Source organism: Equus quagga, chromosome 14 (genome assembly GCF_021613505.1).
Source record: "Equus quagga isolate Etosha38 chromosome 14, UCLA_HA_Equagga_1.0, whole genome shotgun sequence".
NCBI lineage: Eukaryota > Metazoa > Chordata > Mammalia > Perissodactyla > Equidae > Equus > Equus quagga.
This window is the reverse complement of record NC_060280.1, coordinates 66,782,767-66,802,772: the sequence shown is the minus strand read 5'-3', so window position 1 is coordinate 66,802,772 and position 20,006 is coordinate 66,782,767. Positions and strand designations below refer to the sequence as shown.

General features: G+C 53.4%; 1 protein-coding gene across 1 annotated transcript; it reads right to left on the bottom strand.

Annotated features, from left to right (window-relative positions):
- Positions 1-1,148: 1,148 nt before the first annotated feature.
- On the bottom strand, positions 1,149-12,974 carry ABCG4 (ATP binding cassette subfamily G member 4). Its single transcript, XM_046686081.1, has 14 exons — positions 12,737-12,974; positions 8,819-8,936; positions 8,571-8,703; positions 8,386-8,436; positions 8,033-8,178; positions 6,801-6,924; positions 6,558-6,672; positions 6,221-6,363; positions 5,234-5,332; positions 4,840-5,008; positions 4,635-4,735; positions 3,353-3,511; positions 3,067-3,185; positions 1,149-2,914 (listed from the first exon to the last, which is right to left on the bottom strand). The coding sequence occupies exons 1-14, from the start codon at positions 12,972-12,974 to the stop codon at positions 2,689-2,691; spliced, it is 1,941 nt and encodes a 646-aa protein (XP_046542037.1). The 3' UTR covers positions 1,149-2,688.
- Positions 12,975-20,006: the final 7,032 nt, after the last annotated feature.

The following is a 20,006-nucleotide window of genomic DNA, read 5'->3' as shown; positions in this document are numbered from 1 at the left end:
GAAAGAGTAAAGAAGAGGAATCTTAAGAAAGACTATCTAATGATGGGATTTTGTGCCCTCTGACTTTAAGGAGCCATCTACTGGCCTCACTCTGGGGAGAAGGAAGGTAGCACCCAGAATGCCCCCTGAAGCTAACTAGAATTCCAGAAGCAAGGACTCGGACTTCTTCCTACTTTCGCTCCCATCTCCCACCTCCACAAGGAGCGAAGTTAGTCCATCTCCAGGCGAGCACCCAACCCTAATCTATCCTGGGGCGCTTAGCTCTGCATGTGGCACAACTAGGATGTTCCAGATAGCTGGCAGGGTGGACGCCAGTCCCTTCCTTCAGTGCCCCAGCTTCAGCATCAGGAGGGAAGAGGGTGACACAATGTGCTGCTTCTTGGGTCATCTTGCCACCAGCCCCCAAGGCCTTCTGGACAACTGTCTACTGCAAACCTCAGGCCACCAGACCCATCTGCAGTTCTGGTGGCTGATAGCTGGGCCCTGGTAAGTGTGGCCCAGTGGGATAGAAGAGAGGAAGAAAAGGGGAAAGCAGTGGTGAGCCCAGTGAGGTCCCTGCCACTCTCATCCTAGGGCTTTAGCTCCAGGCTCTTTCCTGCTTCTCACTGCCCTTCATGACCACAACCCACCCCCCTGCTCCCAACACACACACACATAGGCACAGCCATGGCTCAGTGAGTTCTGAAGAGAGAGTCATGCACCACTCAGGCAAGAACACACGCTTGCAACAGACACAGGGCACCCACATGAAGCTTGCATATTCGCCATGAACATCACTGGCCAACACTAAGAATGAGGAGTCTGGAGGCAGAAGACCTGGTTCCCAGGCCTGGTTTCACCTCCATTAGCTAAAGGTCCTTGGGCAAGTTATTTAACCCAAGTCTCAGTTTTCTCATCTGCAAAATGGGTTGTCATGAGGGATAATGCAGGGTTGGCATAAGAGTCCCTTGAGAATATGAAATATTTGTAAGATGTAAAGCGTGATACTATTTCATAAGATATATATTCACTGGCTTGACATATACCTAGGACTTACTACCCCCTGCCACAGGCTCCCTAAAGCTCACAGGCTTCTTGCCAAGTGCTTTGAAGACCACCTCACAGCCCATGGTACCCAGCGCCAGACCCACATACATTTACATGCTGCCTACTGTATAAATATAGGTTTTATTAATAATGGGTGAAATCCCACAAATACAACTGTCATCTGTGTGTGATGGGGGAGTCCAAGTTAGGGTGAGGGAAGGTAGGGAGATATGTGCACAGGAACAAGGGGGAAAGAGCCCCAAGGGAAGGGAACTCAGAAATAGAATGAGCCTGGACCCACCAGGAAAGCCAGACATGCTCTAGGTTTGTCTGTCACCCTGGTGCCTAGGGCATGCTGCTCTGATGCCCAGGGGCCACCTTGGCTGATGGGAAGAGGGAGGAGATACATGGACAGGAGTTTGAATGAGCAACAAGCAGCTAGGGGAGGGGTGTGGAGTGAGAATGCCAGCTGGACGCACAAAAGAAGGGCCATTGGGTGGCAGTGGCCAAGGCCAATTTATGCCCGTGCTTGTGCTTGTATTGGGTCCTGAACTCCAGGGATCTAGTGCCCTGTGCCACCCGTGGCTTGGGAGGGAGGAAAGACTAGGGGGTAGACACCTGCAGATCCTGGAGACACCCTGGGCAGCACCAGCCTCATCCTTAGAGTCAAAGTGGGATCCCCAGGAGGAGGTTGGCACTGCCCTCCCAACAGCACCCACCACCATGCCACCATCACTCTTCCTCTGAGGCATAGGGGACAGTGAGTATGTGTAGGGCTGAGATCGCCTGTTCGAATCTATGTGCCTGTAACTCGGGAAAGGGGACGGAGCATTCCAGGACCGTGCGGCAGGAGCAGAGAAAGGAGACTTGAGTCTTCTCCCACTCACCCCCCAGAATAAAGTGCCTTCTCCAGTTCCAGTGGCAGGTGGGAGAGAAACACAGACATTATTGCAGAGGTGCCACCAGGCCCTGCCCCCACCAAAGGTGATGGGATGGGGGACGGGGCATCCCATGGCCCTAGGCCTCTCCCATCCCCAGGACTGGGAGGGATGACCCAGACAGAAAACCCAGCTTCTGTCCCAGCAGATTGTCTAAACCAACAAGGGCCTGAGGTGGGGAGAAGGTGAGGAGGAGGAAGAGACTTCCAGAGTCCTTCCCTGCTCTATTCCAACGTCCAAATGGGATTTCCAGGGGACCTCACCAGGGCCCAGCCCTGGAACCCCAACCTTAGAACAGCCCAGTTTACAAACACTTGTGTAGTGGGGACCCCAAGAGGGGCCACTTTGGTCAGTTGTAAGTGGGGGTCTGGAGAGCCTGGGGCTCCCAGGCAGACAACAGAGGAGGGTGCTGAGGGCAGGAAGGAGGGTGGCAGCCTCCTAGTGGTCTTTGCATGCAGATGTTGGAGAGAGTGGGGAGGAAGCTACAAACTGCATCGACTTGGGAAGACCCCTGGGCATGGCAGGGAGGGCTGGAGCCCCGGATCCCAGGGCCAAGGCTGGGAGCGCAGTCTGAAGTTCACAGCCAGCCTGTGAAGGAGCCAAGAGAGGGGAGGGTGGCTGCACCAGCAACCAGTGCCCGAGTCTACAAGGTTAAAACAGTCCCAAAGGGCTGGGCCTAGGGGCTTCCTGCTGCAGGGGCTGGGGTGCAGGCCCGGGCAAGGCTCTATCTCTCCGACTTGACCCGGTAACGGAGTACAAGGTATGCCAGCAGCCGCAGGGCCAGGAAGAAGATGCCCAAGACCAAGAAGTCCATGTAGAGCTTGGCGTCCTCCACATCCAGTGCTCGCAGGATACTCTGTGGCTTCTGGAATGGGCAGTGTTCCTCCAAGCAGGTGAGGTCTCCTCGCTCCATGCCATAGATGGTCAGGATGGCACCCTCAAAGCCATACCTAGGCAAGCAGGGGCATCAGGGCAGGATACAGAGCATAGGCTCACTGCTCCCTGGGCAAATGCCAGAGCCCAGCTGCAACTCTCTCATCCCTGGGGGCATGGCCTCCTGCAGGGAGGAACAGGAGCGGATGGTGAGGGAAAGGGCACTGACCTGACGTAGGAGACGTAGGAGCTCCACTGTAGGTAAGTGGGGATGGTCTTGAAGCTGACAAAGAAACCAGAGAACAGGAGGACAGGGATGGCGGTAACCGGGCCCACAAAGGTGGCCACCTGGAGGGGAGGGAAGGGGACCGAGCTGTCACAAGGGTGACCTGACAGACAAAGGACTGGGGAGCCGAAGGTTTTCCACAGGCCCATCCCACTCTTTATGCCAGCCCCCGCTTCTTCCCACCAGACCCTGTCCCCTCTCAGGGGTCCCCACCAGCCAGCCCTCCCACCTGGAGGGAGTTGGAGGCCGCTCCGATCAGCAGCCCCAAAGACTGGGCCACCAAGGCTGTGGCAGTAGCCAGGGCTGAGAAGAGCAGGAAGCGGCTGGTCTCCGCTGGCTGGCTTGTCATCCAGTACACGATGCTGCAGTACACCACTGGGCACACCACCTGGGGAGGGGGCACAGGGCTGGGCAGCAGACTGCGAGCCAGGGGCACGGTGGCCAAGACCCTCCACTCTGCCCAGGCAGGACCTCTAGAATGGCTACTCCTAGAGTGTCCATGCCTGGTCCTGACTCCATGCTGTCGCCTCAGGCTGATACATGTCCTCTTCCTCCCTAGCTATGTGAACCTCATTCATCTTCCAGTCTCACCTCTTCCATTAGGCCCACTCTGGCTGGTTCAGGCAGGGTGATTTCTCTGTCCTCTGAGCTCCTAAATCCTTCCCATCTGGACCAGCTTATTCCTTATACTGTCAATTAACTCATTCTACATATGAGAGCATTTTGTCACCCTATGAGCTATCATCTTCTGGAGGGCAGGGACTGAGCCCACTGTGTGTGGTCGTGCAAGTTGTTCCCTGCACAAGGGTGCCCAACCAAGAGGCAACCAGATGCCAAGGCCCAGCTGTGCTCTTCTCACTAAGCCATGCCCCCTGGTACAGTGCCACGTCCACCCTGAGGAAGGGGCACCTTTTCCTAGTTGGCACAAAGGTGCCCTGTGGATTATTGGCAGCCCTGGTGCTTGGAACAGGGAGGTGGTGGCAACAACAACAAAAAACAGCTAACATTTATCTATGTGCCAAGTACTTTACACGTACTAACTCATTTAATTCTCCCGAACAACCCCAAGGTAGATACTATCGTCATTCCACTTTATAGATGGGGACACTGAAGCAAAGAGAGATTAAGTGACTTGTCCAACATCTTGCAGCTAACAGGCACGGTAAGGCTCCAGAACCACACCATTCTCTATTGCCTCGAATAAGATTTATAGAGTCATTTGTAGGGTTATTATTTTCATCATTTCTGTTTGGTTTGTCAGTTCCTAGACGTCAAACCAGTTTGCTAGAACATAAGTTCCACAAAGTCAAGATGATATCTGCCTTGCTCCTTGCCGTATTCCTAGTACCTGGCTCAGAGCCTGGTGCATGGCAGGTACTCACTACCTCTTTGCTAAGTGAGTGGAAGTAATGGGAAGGATGGCAGGGGACCAGGCTGAGGGAGGCAAGCAAGCAAGGATGGAAGGAGAAGACAGGAGGGAGGCAGTGGGCAGGCGGGAGGAGGAGGCTCACCTGAAAGGGCACATCAGCCATGGTCTTGGCCAGGTAATATGCTTTGAGACTGTACCAGTAATTGAGATGCTCCCTCATGAAGACTGCCATCTCTAAGGAGACTGAGGACACAGGCAAATTTGGCACAGCTGGTTGACACCCTGGCCCCTACCCCAGGCCCCAGAACCCATGCCCCACACCCCACGCTGAGGGCAGCGAAGCTCACAGGTGAGCACGGTTGGCATAAGGGCAGCAAACATGAGGAACAACATGGAGAAGAAGAGGCAGCCGGTGTTGTTGAAGACCTTGCTGGCATCGTTGCCGATGTGCAGGTAGAGGAGACCAATGAGCACGCCGATCAACACATGGGACATGAACCGTAGGTGGGTCAGGACCTGTGCGAGGGGGTCATCACGAGGAGAGGGGAGGGGGTCACAGGCTAGGGATGGGCAGGCCACACTGGGGTAGGAGCTCGGAGCTGCCCTCATAGGCTCATAAACCCACAGGTGCATTGGTGTGGCTACTGGGGGAGGGACCCCATTCCCATCCCAGCTGCTGGGATCCTATGTCCCCAAAAGCCAGGCCTATGCCAGCCTCCTCTCCCCCAACTGATGCCTCACCGTGTCCCTGAGGATGGACAAGAAGGTCCTCTTGAAGAGGATGCAGAACTGTGTGAGGGTGCTGGTGGCAAAGGTGTGGCTTTCGATGGGATCCACTTCCTAGGGAGTGGAAATTGGATCAGGTGAGCCTACCCCACCCACCCACTGTGCACCCAGCTCAGTGAATGGGAAAACCTCTGAGGCCTTCCCAAGGACAGGGGTCCTCCAGGTCTCCTGAAGGAGAATTCCCCACCACTCAGTTGTGTACCTAGAAGCTGGGCTTAGGGGCGTGAATCAGAGCAAGATTCAGAGAGAGACATAAGGAGGGGTAAAAACTTTGGAGGGAGGAGGTAGAAAGGGAGTCAAGGACACCTGTGAGGGCTGCTAGTAGATCAGTCACCTGTCTTCTCTCTAAGCCATAGAAAAACATTTATCCTAAGGGTGGAACACCTTTATGCCACCAGTTTCACAATGATATTATTTAACAGTGATAATAATGATGACAACAACAACAATAACTAACTCTTCCAGTTTTTGAGGGTTATAGTATCTCCTTTAAGGAGGAGACCTGGCACTGAGCAAGCACCAGCTGCACCAGCTACAGTATGTAGAGCCTTACATTATGATCTAATTAGTCCTCCCAATAACCCTGTGAGGTAAGTATCATCACCTCCAGGGTAGAGATGACAGTAAGCCACGATGGCCTCAAGAGCATTGGTCTTGCTTACCCCATGGCAGTGTGCCGGCACTGAGGACAATACACTACAGATGCTCAGTAAGAATTTCCTGAACCAATAAATGAACAAGGAAGCCGAAGCTCAAAGAGGTTACATAACATGCCCAAGGCCCCACAGCTGTTACTAGAAGGTCTAGTCCAAGTCCTGGGTTCTTCCTAGTACCCAGTGGTTGCGATGCCTCTAGGGGACAGTCTCTTTGGCAGGGCCATTGTCCATGGTCCTGTCTCCCCTCCCTCACTTTGCACTCTCTGCCCTCTCCACCCCTACTCACCGGAGGGCAAGGGGGGCAGGGGGTGAGGACCTCGTTCTTCTCAGGGCTGCTCTTCTTCTCAGCCATGGCACAGAGCCCATTCTGCACAGCCCTGAACAGCATGGGGTTCAGGTCTCCATATTCTCCAGAGGCCACCTCAATGACTGGGAGACACAGAGGGGAGGGCTCAGCTAAGGTCTATCCTTCGTTTCCAAGGCAAGCCAGCCCCTTCTTGAGTGTGTGGGGAAGGCAGGTGACAGTGATATTTCTGCCCCCAGGAGGCCGGAGTGCATGACCCAAGCCCCCACGTTTGGCCCACCACCATATTCCAGCCCCTCCCAACAGGCCCCCCACTCACTGAAATCAGCCGGGTTGTGGTAGGTGGGGCAGTGCAAGCCGAGCCCCTTCAGATAGGGGATCAGGTTGGTGACCACACCCTTGAAGATACATTGGCCCTGGCTCAGGATATAGAGCTGAGGTGGAAAGAGAAGGGGGAGGAAAGCATGACCAGTGAACCAGGCAGGCCCCACCAGCACCTCTACTGACCTCCTTCCCTGTCCCCATCACAGGCCAGTGATCTTGGAGGCCCAGAGGCACTTACCTTGTCAAACATCTCGAAGAGCTTGGCACTGGGCTGGTGGATGGTGCAGATGATGGTACGGCCCCCCTGGGCCAGGGACTTCATGAGGGACACCACTTGGAAACAGGAGGCACTGTCCAGACCACTGTCCAGAGAGAGGCCACCATGGAGGTGGGGTGAGGTAGGTGGAACAGCTGCTATGAAGTGGACGGAGCAGGCAAGAAGGGGTTCACTCTGGCCACCCCTGTATCCTGTACACACTGTGTGATTCAGGAATCTGGAGGCACTAAGAAGCCTAGAGCACCGTTCAGTCTAACAAGCATATATTGAGCACCTGTTGAATGCCAGGCACTGGGATTACAATGATGAATAAGTGAGACATAGACTCTGGTCTGGAGGGAGAGAGATAAGCACACAGATCATCTGAGAGAATGTGGAACATGCTGTAGAAACATGGGGTGAAAAAGAGGGGGAGGATTCAGCTCTGCTCTACAAGGGTGTTGGAGGGTAGTCAGAGAAGCTTCCTAAGTGTCTGGAAGAAGAAAGAGCTAAGCCAGGTGAAGGTGGAACGGCAGGCGTGGTGGTGAAGGGCATTCCAGGCAGAAGACACAGCATGTGTAAAGCTTAGAGGCATGGAACACATGGTTCGACTAAGGAATTATAAGCAATTCAATATTATTAGAGCATAAAATACAAGACAGCATGAAGCCAGACGTGAGCCTGGAGAAGTAGGTTCAGACCAGGACCTTGTAAGTCCTCTGACTTTATTCTGAGGGCAAATGGGCCTCATTGCATGTTTTTAAGCAGCGGAGTGAGTATTGCCAGATTTGTCTTTTGGAGGAAGGATTGACCAGGAGAGACTGGAAACAAGGAGATAGGAGTCTGTTGCAGAAATGCAGGCAAGGGTTGATGATGTCCTGAACTTAAGCACTGGCACTAGGGATGAGGGTGGGGCAAATCAGAGATCAAAAAAGGAGGTGGAATCAGCAGGACTTGGTGACTGATTCGCTGTGGGGGAGAAGGTGAGGGAGGCATCAATCATGGAGGACACGGGGCTTTCTGCCTGGATGAAGGATGAGGCTGCTACAGTAGCAGGATTGGCAGGGATGGAGATGAGGAATGAGCCCTTATCTTGGCCCCAGGAGGCTGCAGACACAGGCTCTGGCCTCCAGCAGTGGAGCAGCTGCAGCCTCCAGCCCAGGCTCAGGCTGAGGGGATAGGGCATCCCGGTGGGAGACAAGGGGAAGAACTACCTGGTGGGCTCATCAAAGAACATGACAGGCGGGTTGTTAACCAGCTCCAGGGCGATGGCCAGGCGCTTCCTCTGCCCCCCGGAGAGCAGGGCTGTCCTCGTGTGGGAGCAGGACATCAGGCCCAGTGCCGTCAGGATCTCTGTCACCTGGCCCAGACCCCCCACCCACCCCAGGTCAGCTCCAGAGTCTCTGCTTTCCCCCAGGCACCACTCCAATTTAAATAAACATCTCCCTTAAGTCCATTGTCCCATCCTTGGCCGCCACGCTCCCACTCCCCAGCTCAGGGCCCCAGAACTCAGAAGCACCAGAAAGGGAAGCTGTCTTGCTCCCTCTCCTTCCCCTTCCCCACTCACCAGCTCCTTCTTCACCTCTTGCTTCTCACTCAGCTTCAGGTTAGCAGAGACCTGAGGTCCAGAGAGTAGGTGGGTCAGATATGCGTGGGCGAGGGGCACTGCCTTGACCCCTTAGCCAATGAGAAAGATGAGGACAGCAGACAGAAGCGGGGGCTGGGAGGAGGAGATGGCCATCCAGCCCTCACCATCATGGCTTCCAGCACCGTGAGGTGTGGCAGCAGCATGTCATCCTGCATAATATAACAGGACATCTTGCGGAAGGTCCTCAGTTCCCGTGGCCTCCCGTTGACCAGGATCTGCCCCTTCATTCCAGACTCCCTGTAGGGATATGGGTTGGGGATGGGGGTCAAGGCCGCTTCAGAACCCCCTCTATGCTCCCCATGGGGTCCTTCTTCCCGCCTCCTGCCCCATTCTACCCCAGCCTCGTCCTCACCTGTATCCTGCCAAGATGTTCATGAATGTGGACTTGCCAGCCCCTGAGGGGCCCATGATGCCAATCAGCTCCCGGCGGCAGAATTTACCCGATAGGCACTTGAGGAGGGTCTTATAACCTGCAGTGAAGGAGGGAGGAACTTTCGATCAGGGCTACAGTGAACAGAGGCACCCCAAACTCTTAGGAGCAGCCGTGGCTCCTAAGGTCCCCCTAGAAATGATCACTACTAATGTCAAAGTACCAGAGGCGACAACGCTCTTCTGAAGGCCCTGGGAAAAGCCCTACATCTCATGGATGGGCATGGAGAGAGGTTCAAGGTTATAGAAGACCCTGATCCTCATCTATAAACACAGTGGTCGCTCTCTCCGCACCTCCAGGAAGACTTTCCCAGTGATCAGCCTGAGCTGGCCGACTGTCCTCTGTGTTCCCATAGCACTTGTCATACGCCAGCATGTTTGTTACTTGATGTACCTGTCAACCATCCGCCTCCCCGAGCATCTTAGTCAGTGAGCTCCTTGGGGGCAGGGTCTGTGTCTTACTCATCTTTGTAATCTCAGCAGACTGTCTGGCATGTGCTAGATGCTCAATTAGTGTTTGTCCTGAGTGTGTGTTCTCAGAGCTTTTGCTTCATTCTGAAAAAGCCTTTTTTTTTGTGCTCTCTCTGCCCATCAGGCTTGTCTCTGCAGACCCTAACATGGCCCAGTCAAATCTCACCTTTCATTCACTCACTGGGAGGTGGCATAGGCATTAAGAGCACGAGTTTGGAGTCAGGTGGATCTAGGTTCAAATTCTGGCTCCACACTTACCAGCTGTGTGACCTCGGGCAAGTTGCTTAACCTCTCTGAGCTCCAGGTCCCTCATCTGTAAAATGAGGACGACAGTACCTATCTCATAGGGTTGTTGTAAAGATTCAATGAGATAATATATGTAAAGCATATGACACAATGCTTGGCACATAGAGTGCATTTTCAAAAGTGACATTTTATTATTAATTCATTTGACAAATGCTTATTGCTATCTACTACATTCCAAGCTCTGTACCAGACAGTGGACAAAAAAATGAGGAAGACACAGTTCCTGCACGCAAGAAGGTCACAGTCTAGGTAAAAAAAAATGGAAAACATCTATGATCCGAAGATAAAATAAGGATTATAACACAAATACAAGTAATGTGCCATAAGAATGCAGAAAACAGAATGGATGAGGGCGGAGGAGCAGGGGAAAAATCAGGAGTGGCTTCATGGAAGAGGTGGCATTTGAGCTATAACTTGAAGGATGAGCAGCATTCCAAAATGGACAGGGAAGGCAGAGGCTCTGCAGGCTTTGAGAGGAAAAGCTCTGCTCTATAAGAGCGTATATGTAACACAATCCAGGGAGCAGAGGGCAGTGACTCCAGGAGTCATCTGGTGAAATGGGGGAGGAGAGGGAGGATGAAGCCAGCGAGGCCAGTCTTCCTGCTATGCTTGCAGACCTGCCTCAGTGAGGCTGCAACACCAATCCCCACCAGGTACATTGCTCACTACTACCCTCCTCCGACCCCCACAGAGCCCAGTTCCCTCTCCACTCTCCCTCCTTAGCAGATACAGTGAAGGAATATGATCTTTTGCTCCCTCTCCACAGCACCCACTGGTCCCTCTGGACACATCCGGTCAGGAGGGGGATCAGCTGCTGCCCACTGTGGGGTCCTGATCCCAACAAGGGCCTGGACGGTGCTCTACAGTTTACAAAGCTCATGACCTCAGTTGCTGCTACAGCAACATGAATGCGGCAACTAGGGCCCAGGGAGACCAAGTGAATCACCCAAAGTCACACAGCAAGTTCTTTACTGGGTGGGGGGAAGTCATGGGTTCCAGCCCTCTGCCTCAGCCATCATCACTGTCAGTCAGAAAGACGTGTGGCTGGACACTCCCGCAGAGGCCTTTCAGAGACACTCAAGAGGACCGATTTCTTTTGCAGGGGAAGAAATCGGTAATGAGGAACCTTCCCCTCACTTAATCACAGCCAACCGCTAGATCGAACACTGACGCCTGATACAAATATCATCTTACACTGGCCTTTCGCAATGCATTTTCCCTGATAACATCTCAGCTGAGCTTCACAGCAAGCCTGTGCCGCGGATCTTCTTATCAGCCCCGTTTACAGATGAGCAAAGTGAGGCCGAGAGAGGGTAAGCAGTCTGCCAAAGCCACATAGCTTACAAGTGGCTAGGAATCCATGTCCTAGGGCGAGGGCTACAGCCACAGCCTACAGCCGCGGCCCCTGCTGTCCCACAGCTGCTCGGCGTGGAAGGGGCCTGCTCGGCTTCGGGATGGACACACATCAGAGTTCTAGTTCAGCCTCAGTCAGTGACTCTCTTTTGTCAAGTCACTTAATCTTCAGGGCTTCTGTTTCCTCATTTATAAAATAAGGTTAGTAATATCTCCTCTCAAGGACATAGTAGGGTTATTGTAAATATTAAGTGAGACTAATAATATTTAATAGGAACGGGTTTTGAAAAACAAGAAAGGTCATATATAATTAGGAGAGACTGGTGACAACTCCATACCTAGGAAGGGCAGAGATCTCCCTCACTCCGCTCCACACCCAGGGCTCTTTATCCTCCCTGCCTACCTCTACTTGCTTTCCGTCCTCCAGAGAAGGGGAGAGGGATTCAAGTGAAAAGAGAAGCCAGAGGAGGACAGAGGACAGAGAAAGGGGCCAGGGACGGAGGAAGCAGCAAAATGGACAGCAGAGCAGAATGGGGCTGGCAAGGTCAAAGGCAGGAAGGACCCGGTGGATGCCAATTTGTGGCTGGTGGGTTGAAGCGAAGAGCTGGCCCATCTAGCCACATTTCTTTTTTATCTTCATTTCTCCTTAAAACTGTCAAGAAATGAGGGCTAAGGAAATAACAGCTATCTCCTCACTTCACCCAGAGCTGGTCTCAGGGCCCAGAGGCTGCTTAGGATAGGGTGCCGGGCAGGGAGCCAAGATGCCTCAGTTTCCATTGGCTCAGGCCCTGTGACCTTTTGGTCACTCATGGCAGTGAGGGTGGGGAGTGCAGAGACAGCTCATGCTCAGCCCTGCTCTGAAGCACCCCAGACTTCTGTCTTGAACCTCAGAGAACAATGTCCCAGCTCCACCCCTGACCCACACCCAAGCTCTGGGAAAAAAAAAACCCCAGTTTCTCTGTTCCCAGCTCAAGCTGCCCACAGCAGGAGATGCAGGGTATGGTCAGGGTTCAAAGGAACCCAGAGCTCCAGACCTGCCCTGATGGGGGAAGACAGGAGAAGACAGGAATGCTGTACCAGGAAGTTAAGAGAGAAAAAAGAAAAACACCTGGAGAGCTGGAAATCCCTGGCTCCTGGTCCCAGCTCTGCCACATATTAGCCCTGTGACATTGGTCAAGTTACTCAACTTCCCTGGGCCTCAGTTTCCTGATTAGTAACATGGGATGTTATCTATCCTGCCAAACCTTCACCCTCCCTGCTTAGGAAGAATTGGGCAAGAATGAAGTAGGATGACAGGCATGAGAACGTCTTTTAAAATTAGCAGCGTTCTATAGGTTCGAGGATATTGCTAACCACTGAGGAAGAACCCCTGCCACACAGCCCCCCACTTTCTCAAACCAGTCCTCAAACGCAGGAATTCTACCTAAAAATAAAGAAAAACTCAAGGACCACTCAAGGACCAGAGGTCACAGTGTCAACTTAGAAGAGGGAAGCTGCAATAACTAACAAAACCTAGTGTCCTACAGTGCTCACAGGAGCAGGGGAGCACAGACCCTGGCACCTCACTGTGTGCACGATGAGTGACGGCCTGAGATTTTAGTGTCCCCACAGGGCCCACTGATGCAGGACTTGCAGAACGAGGGACACCCAGGCCTCATATTCCCGAAGAGGCAACTCCTCGGGCCCACCTCCCCACCAGGCTGCTCCCTACCCCGTTTGCGCCAGCAGGGCCCCTCCCGCACGGAATAGGACAGCTCCACGAACTCAATGTCCACGGCTGAGCGCTTGGGGAGGTGGGAGAAGCGCTGGGCTTCGGTGATGTGGTTCTCCACTTTCTTCAGGTGAGCGGTCAGCATCGGGGGCTCCGCCCCGTCCTCCAGCGCCACGGCCATGGCCACAGCCCCGGGTCCTAGTCCACAGCCCACGGCCTCCAGCGCCTTCTCCGCCATCACGCCGCCGGCCTGCAGGGAGATGGCCTGCTCAGTTCGGGGCAGACCCAAGCCCCGGCTCGAAGCTCCCCTGCTTTCTAATGCTGCCCTGCCCCTCCTCCCTGCCTCCTTCGCAGGGCAGATCGCCTGCTGGGAGCACCCTACTTCCCACCGCCCGAGCATCTGCCCTCCCCCGTCCCCCAATCCCGGCGCAGCGACGCTCAGTCCCGACCTCTCCTCGGTCCCAGGCAGCCCCAGCCCCAGCCTGGCCCCAGCCGGCCCCTCGAAGCCCTCAGCCACAGCCTCCTCCCCGTGGCGGCTCTAATCTCCTTACTCCGGCAGGCCAGAAGCCCCTGGGGACTGGATGATCCGGAGGGACGGGGAGAAAGGAAGGGGCGGCCGGCGAAGGGTAGCAGGGTGAGCGCAGGTTGGACCAGGGGAGGGCGAAGGAAGAGGATGCTCTGGGCCTCCGGCTGCGTCCCCCTCTCCGTCCCTGGGCGCGATACGCTGGCCAGCCCCTCCCGCCGGCGCCCCTGGGCCCGCTCGCCCTAGGCTCTCCCCAAAGACAGGTGCACCGCCCGGACTCAAAACGCCCACCGCCAACTAAGCCCCCCATGGCGGGTTCACCCCGCCCCATCTCCCGCATGCCTGGTCACCTTGACGCGCCCCCGGGCCGGTGCGGGGCCGAGACTCAGCGCTGCCAGGAGCCGGGGATGGAGACTCCGGGCCCTCCTTACCTGCCTCCGGCTGCAGCACCCGCGTCCCAGCTCCCGGTCCCGGCTTCCCGGGCCGGGGCGGGACCGGGGCGGAGCGGGCAGCAGGGGAGGGCCCCCGGCCTCAGTTCAGAGGAGATGACAAGGTTGCGGACAAGCGATTGGGGCGCGCCCCGACTCGGCTCGGCTGCGCACACGCGGTTCCCTGAGCCTGGTCCTCAGAGCCCTGTCCTCCCAAGCCCGCCGGGCGATTGCGCTCTCCTCCCAGCTACTGCTCGCTGGTCCCGCTGTTCTTAAAGGGCTCGCGCCGCCCCGCAGCCCGCAGGGGACAAGGGTGGCAAAGAGGATAGCATCGCCGGCGACGCGGGGGTCGGAGCGGGTGCAGCTGTGGACCAAGGAGTGGGGGGTTGGCGGCGAAGGGCCGACTTGGAGGTGGTGAGGAAAGGAGAACTGAAGTCACTCAGCGGGGACAGGTCCCTGGATTACAGACTAAACAATGGCGTGAGTGTGTGTAGGGGGAGGGGATTGGGGTGCAGATTCCACCACTCTGAGGGATTGTGAAGGTGTCAGCCTGTCTGCACCGCCCACCCCCCTTCAGTTTCCCTCCGTTCTGGCCCTTGAGTTCAGGCTTCCCCCAGGGAATCCCCAAACTAGATAAAAAAGCTTTGAAAGCAAGAGTCTGGGACATCCTCCTCCCCCTCTCGTGCACGCTCCCCACACTGCCCGTCTCTAAGGGGGAGGAGACTAGTTAAGAAGGGACAGAGGGTGACTGCTTTGGGGGAGCTTGCAGACAGCTCCAAGGTTAAAGGGGTGCCCAGAGCCCAGCCTGGTCCGACTGTAGAAATCTTTATTCTCCCAGGCAAATTCCTCTCTTTAAGACAGGCACAAGCCTAATGCTGGAGGCACATGTATGCCTGGGCCTGCACAGGGCTCAGACACTGTCTTTGGCATCTTCTCATACACATGTGGATTCTCTTCCTCACCCCACAAGCCTTCCAGCATAGGTCCCCAGAGCACTCTTGGGCTTTCCCCTGCTCTGCCCCTTTCTCAGGCAATTCCTCTTGCCTGTCCCAGCCCCAGTCTTCAAGGGGTAAGTAGGTTAACCAGTTGAGACACGTGACCTGAGCTTTTAAGTTCCCACCTGTCACACAGCTGAGATGGATGGGAGGGGAGGCTGCTGCTGCTGAGTCTTCTCCTTACTGCAGCAGCTGAGAGGTTACTAGCAGTCAAACCTCTCCCCCGCTCATCCCTCCCTCCTCCAGCCTCTCACAGCCTGGAGGCTGGCGGCCCCTGCAGGATATCTCCTGGCCCCATCTTGTCACTGTCAGGTGTATGTGGGTTTTGGATCCAGCCTTCCCTTCTTTCTCCCCTCCCATGTCACTGGTGCATGAATGGTGCCACATCACCACCATTCCTCAGGATCAATGTTCCCCTTCTCCAGATGGACGCTACATTCCCCAAGTTAACCTCCAATGCTCTACTATACACTCCCCATCCCCAACAGCTGCATTTATTGAGCAACTACTATGGACCAGGCGTTATCTCATTCAATCCTCACAATATCCCTATGAGGCAGGCATTACAAATCTTCTTAGAGATAAAGAAACTGAGGCATATGGAAGTCAAGCAATGTGCCCAAGAGGACACATTCCTCTTGGTATGTGGTAGAGATAGCAGAGGAGGGCTTGAACCCTAAAGTCCTTGCTTTTATCTATTCTGCTAGGGGGACTCTCAGAACCCTATTCCCAATGGACTGTCTCCCTCCATTTTCTAGACAGGCTCTTCATTCTCCCAAGATAAGCTCCATATCTTAATGACACCCCCCTCCATTCCCTGGCATACAACTTTCCAATTCTCAGAAAAACTCCCCCCTTTCTTAGGAGCACCCTGTCCCCCATTCCTCAGGTCAGGTTTCCCCATCTTCAGAGGCCAACATTTCCAAGTCTTTTATCAGCTTTCCACACTGTGGGATCCACACCCCATGTCCCAGAGCAGAGGTCCTCAGCCTTGGCTGAAAGTTACCACCACTTGGGGGACTTTCAAAAGATGTCTAGGTAATGTGCCAAACCAGTTAATTCTGACCTCTAAGGTGGGACCCAGTATTAGTATTCTTAAAAGCTCGCCAGCTGGTCTCACTGCCTAGGCAATGTTGAGCTGCCGACCTAGATGAACCTTCCATTCCCTAGGTTAGCACGCCTGCTGTGCACCCACTAAAGGCCTCTCCCCTGGAACAGGCCTCCCCATTCTCTAGGACACCATCTCTCCATTTTGTGAACACAGCATCTTCCATGTGCTGAACTCGGAGTCAGAGATTTGCATTCTAACCTTGGCACTATCTCTTACTAGTTCTGTATTTTCTTTTTAAAAGTTTTTTGTAAGATTTTTTTAAGATTGGCACCCGAGCTAACATCTATTGCCAATCTTCTTTTCCTTCGTCTTCTTCTTCTCCCCAGAGCCCCCCAGTACATAGCGCATATTCTAGTTGTAGGTCCTTCTGGTTGTGCTGTGGGGGACGCGGCCTCAGCCTGGCTTGATGAGCGATGCTAGGTCCACAACCAGGATCTGAACCCCCGAAACCCTGGGCCGCTGAAGCAGAGCCCGTGAACTTAACCATTTGGCCCCAGGGCAGCCCCTAGTTCTGTACTCTTAAGCAAATTTCTCCACCTCTCTGAGCCTCATCCGTGTAATGGGGATGATAAAAATCCTGTCTATCTTACTCTTATGAGGTTCAAGTGTCCAAGGGCTTAGTAATAGATGAGGATTTTTAATTCTCAAGAATAGATCACACATTCTTACTCTCCAGGTCAGACTTACCATGGTTCAGGGGCATTTCATTCCCTGCTCCGCCCCCCCCCCCAGAAGAATCTCCCACTTCTTGGTAAAGGAGGGAAAACCACATTTATTGAATGCCTACTATGTGCTAAGCACCCAGCATCGAGACATGATCTCTGAGGAAACAGCTAGGTCTGTCTGTTTCTCCCCTGAATTCCCAGAACTTGTACACAGAAAACACACTCAATAGATATCTGTTGACTGAATAGTCTAACCAGTCCTCATGACAACTCTATGAGGTCAGTATTATCGTTTTGTGTTTCAGATAAGGAAACTGAAGTTCAGAGATGATAGGTACAAGAATGAGGTCACACAGCTAGTGTGATGGATCCAGGGATCCAAATCCAAGACTTAGTAATTCTAAACCATGACGTTATCTGTGATGTCAAACATTGTCACCTTCCCATTTTATAAAGCAGATCTGTCTCCACTCCCTTGAACAAACCTCTTCTCATTCTAGATATAAAACCTTTCCAACTTTGGAGCCGGCCCCATGGCCGAATGGTTAGGTTCGTGCACTCCACAGCGGCGGCCCAGGGTTTCGCCAGTTCGGATCCTGGGTGTGGACATGGCACCGCTTGTCAAGCCACGCTGAGCCGGCATCCTACTTGCCACAACTAGAAGGACCCACAACTAAAAATACACAACTATGTACCAGGGGGCTTTGGGAGATAAAAGGAAAAATAAAATCTTTAAAAAAAAAAAACCTTTCCAATCTTCTAGAAGTCCACTAGGACAGACCCTCCCCATTCTGAGAGATACTCCCCCTTCCACCACACACCCCCCAGGACAGGCCTTTGATTCCCTAGAACACACCTCTAACTCCTAGAAGCGTTCTCCTAACTTGAGAGCAGTTGTTCCCACACTTTAGCGCACAGCAGAATCATCTGAAGGGCTTGTTAAAACACAGATTGCCTGCTCTACTCCCAGTTTCTGATTCAGTATCTGGGGTAGAGCCAGAGAATTTGCATCCCTAATAAGCGCCCAGGTGATGCAGATGCTGCTAGTCTGGGGACCACACTTTGAGAACCATCGCTCAAGAGAACCTTCCCCCCTCAGTCTAGACCTCATCATCCGCAGAACAAACCCCCTATCTCCTCCCATGGACTTTCCCTCACCGCCCAGATAGACTCTTCCCTTTTCCCCACACAGACCTCCTCCATTCCCTGAGATGGATCCTTTCCTTTCCCCGGGATCCTCTCCAATTGCCACCCCAGAACCCCTCCCCCACCACCACCAAGGCAGAGCCTCCATCCAGGGCAGGTTCCCTAGGCCCAGACGGGTAAGGGTTGATGATAATTGGCTTAAGAGGAGCAAGGCAGCAGTACAAAATTCCCATCTCAGCTTAGCGCCAGGAGCTAATCTAGCACACAGGCTGCTCTGGGCAGGGATTTGTGGGAGAAGCAGTTGGTAAGGAGCTTTATGGACCTATGGGAAAAGAACGGTAGCAGGGTCCTGGGAAGGAACTGGACTGGGGACTTTGGAACTGAGACCCAGTTCTGCTTCTACCACTCCAGGTCCCTCGTCCACAGTGCCTCCCTTGCCCGCTGTGACAGTCTCATCTTTGAACAGAACGATTATAAAGTCTATCTGTCAATGGAAGGACCCTCTGCTGGCCACTTGGGGAAATGCAGCCCAGGACTGGGAAAGAAGGGTGAAACAAGAGGGAGGCCGACACAGCCCTTCCCTGAGGCAGGCAGTGAAGACGGGCAGAGGCAACCGAGTCAGGGTGGTGGAGGGGTACCTACTAGGCAGAGTCACTGCTGTTTCCTTAAAATAAAATCTTTACTGTTTTAAAATTATAAGAATATAAGATATACAGCAAAATCAAGCAATATCAAAGTGTATTTTTTGAAGCATAATATTACTCTCTCCATCTCTCCCCTACTGTGTAGTGCCATTTCGCTGCAAGAACAAAAAAACGAGGGGTTCTCCAAAGCTGCAGAATGCCCAGGTTGTCTGCCCAAGAATCTGTCTCTTTTTTCTCGAGAACTTAAACGCTTCCCTCCTCCCAGTCTCAGCTGGCAGTGTTCCTTCTCCTAGAATTTGAACTCCCACCACACCCCTCGCCTGCATCCTTTGCATGGAACCAGCCTCAGACCCGGCGTCCGCCCAGTTTTTCTCTGAGGCCTGTTGCCCTCCTCCTAACACAGGGCCCTCGCCACTGGAGGGTGGGACAGAAAGGTCACTGCTGGTAGGCATTCAAAATGCCTTATTTCCCTTGGTCTCTTCTATTCCAAAGGCCTCTGTCTCCACTCATAGCCTACCTCCCTGTGGACATACTCTGGACTCTGGATAGCTCCATTTAAAAATGTCCCCTTTCTGACCACAACCGTTCCCTCCTGTCCTCTAAACTTCAGCTCCTCACTGGAACCTCCAGGGCTTTGATTCTAACTACTACCTTCCAGTCTCCCAGGGCCTCTTGGTCCAGCCTGGACCTCCTGATCCTTCTCCAGCTGCTTTAATTACTCTGCTCCTTGGCCCCAGGCAACCCATGTACTGACTGTCAGGCCACGGTTGTGGGGCAACCCAGTGGTCTGTCTTCTGCTTTTGCTGCAAGGGTGCTGGTATCTGCTGTCTGGTTGTGTTGAAGTTGCCACTGCCTGATCTTGGTCTCCAACCTCAGCTGGGTCATCAGGTGACCAATCTACTCCCGTATCTATTAATGGCATTTGTAAAACTTGACAATTCTTATAAATCTCCCTATACAATAGATTACTGCTCGATAAGCTTAATTCCTACTTTATCAAGGAAATAGGGACTGGCAGGCACGAAATCCCCTTCACACCTCCTACAAACTAAATTCACTTCCACTCCATCCATCCCTCTTTCCCTCTACTCAAAGGGGTGTCTCCGCTCACTTCCAAGTTTCATCTTACCTACTTGTCCTCCATATTCCTTGCCTAGTCAAGAAACTCAAGCTATTTAGCATGGTAAGAAAAAGTTTTTGCAAGCTCCCCCAACCTTCACTTCCTCTGCTACATGAAATGGGTATGCTCCTCATTCCCAAAAGCACCATGGGATTCCTGATCCTGAGCAAAATTCATTCATTCACCTATCATTCATCGACTGCCTATATTCACTAAGTCACAACATTACAGAAATGACTTTATTCCCCATGGCCATTCCTTCTTTTTCTCATCTTGGAGAATAATTTCTCTTTTATACCCGCTCAGCTCTTCTGTGATCTTCTCAGAGGTTGTGGACTTGCCCCAGACAAGAGAAGCAACAGCTTCCACACTCCTGGGCCACCTGCCTTCTCTCCCTACCCCAAACCCTTTGAGGGTGTCTTTAAGGAGACAGCGTGTCTCCTTAATCTGCAGACACCATGATGTTTGACTCATGGGCTGATTAGATGAAACTCTAAAACAATCAAATTAGTATTGTCACCCTCCCTCCAGGGGTCTCTCAACCGCCCCCAGCTGCTAATATCCTTCCACAGGCCTCTGGCTGCTTAGACTCAATAACTCTTCACTCCTGGTCCGGTGCTTTCTAACCCATGCATGCT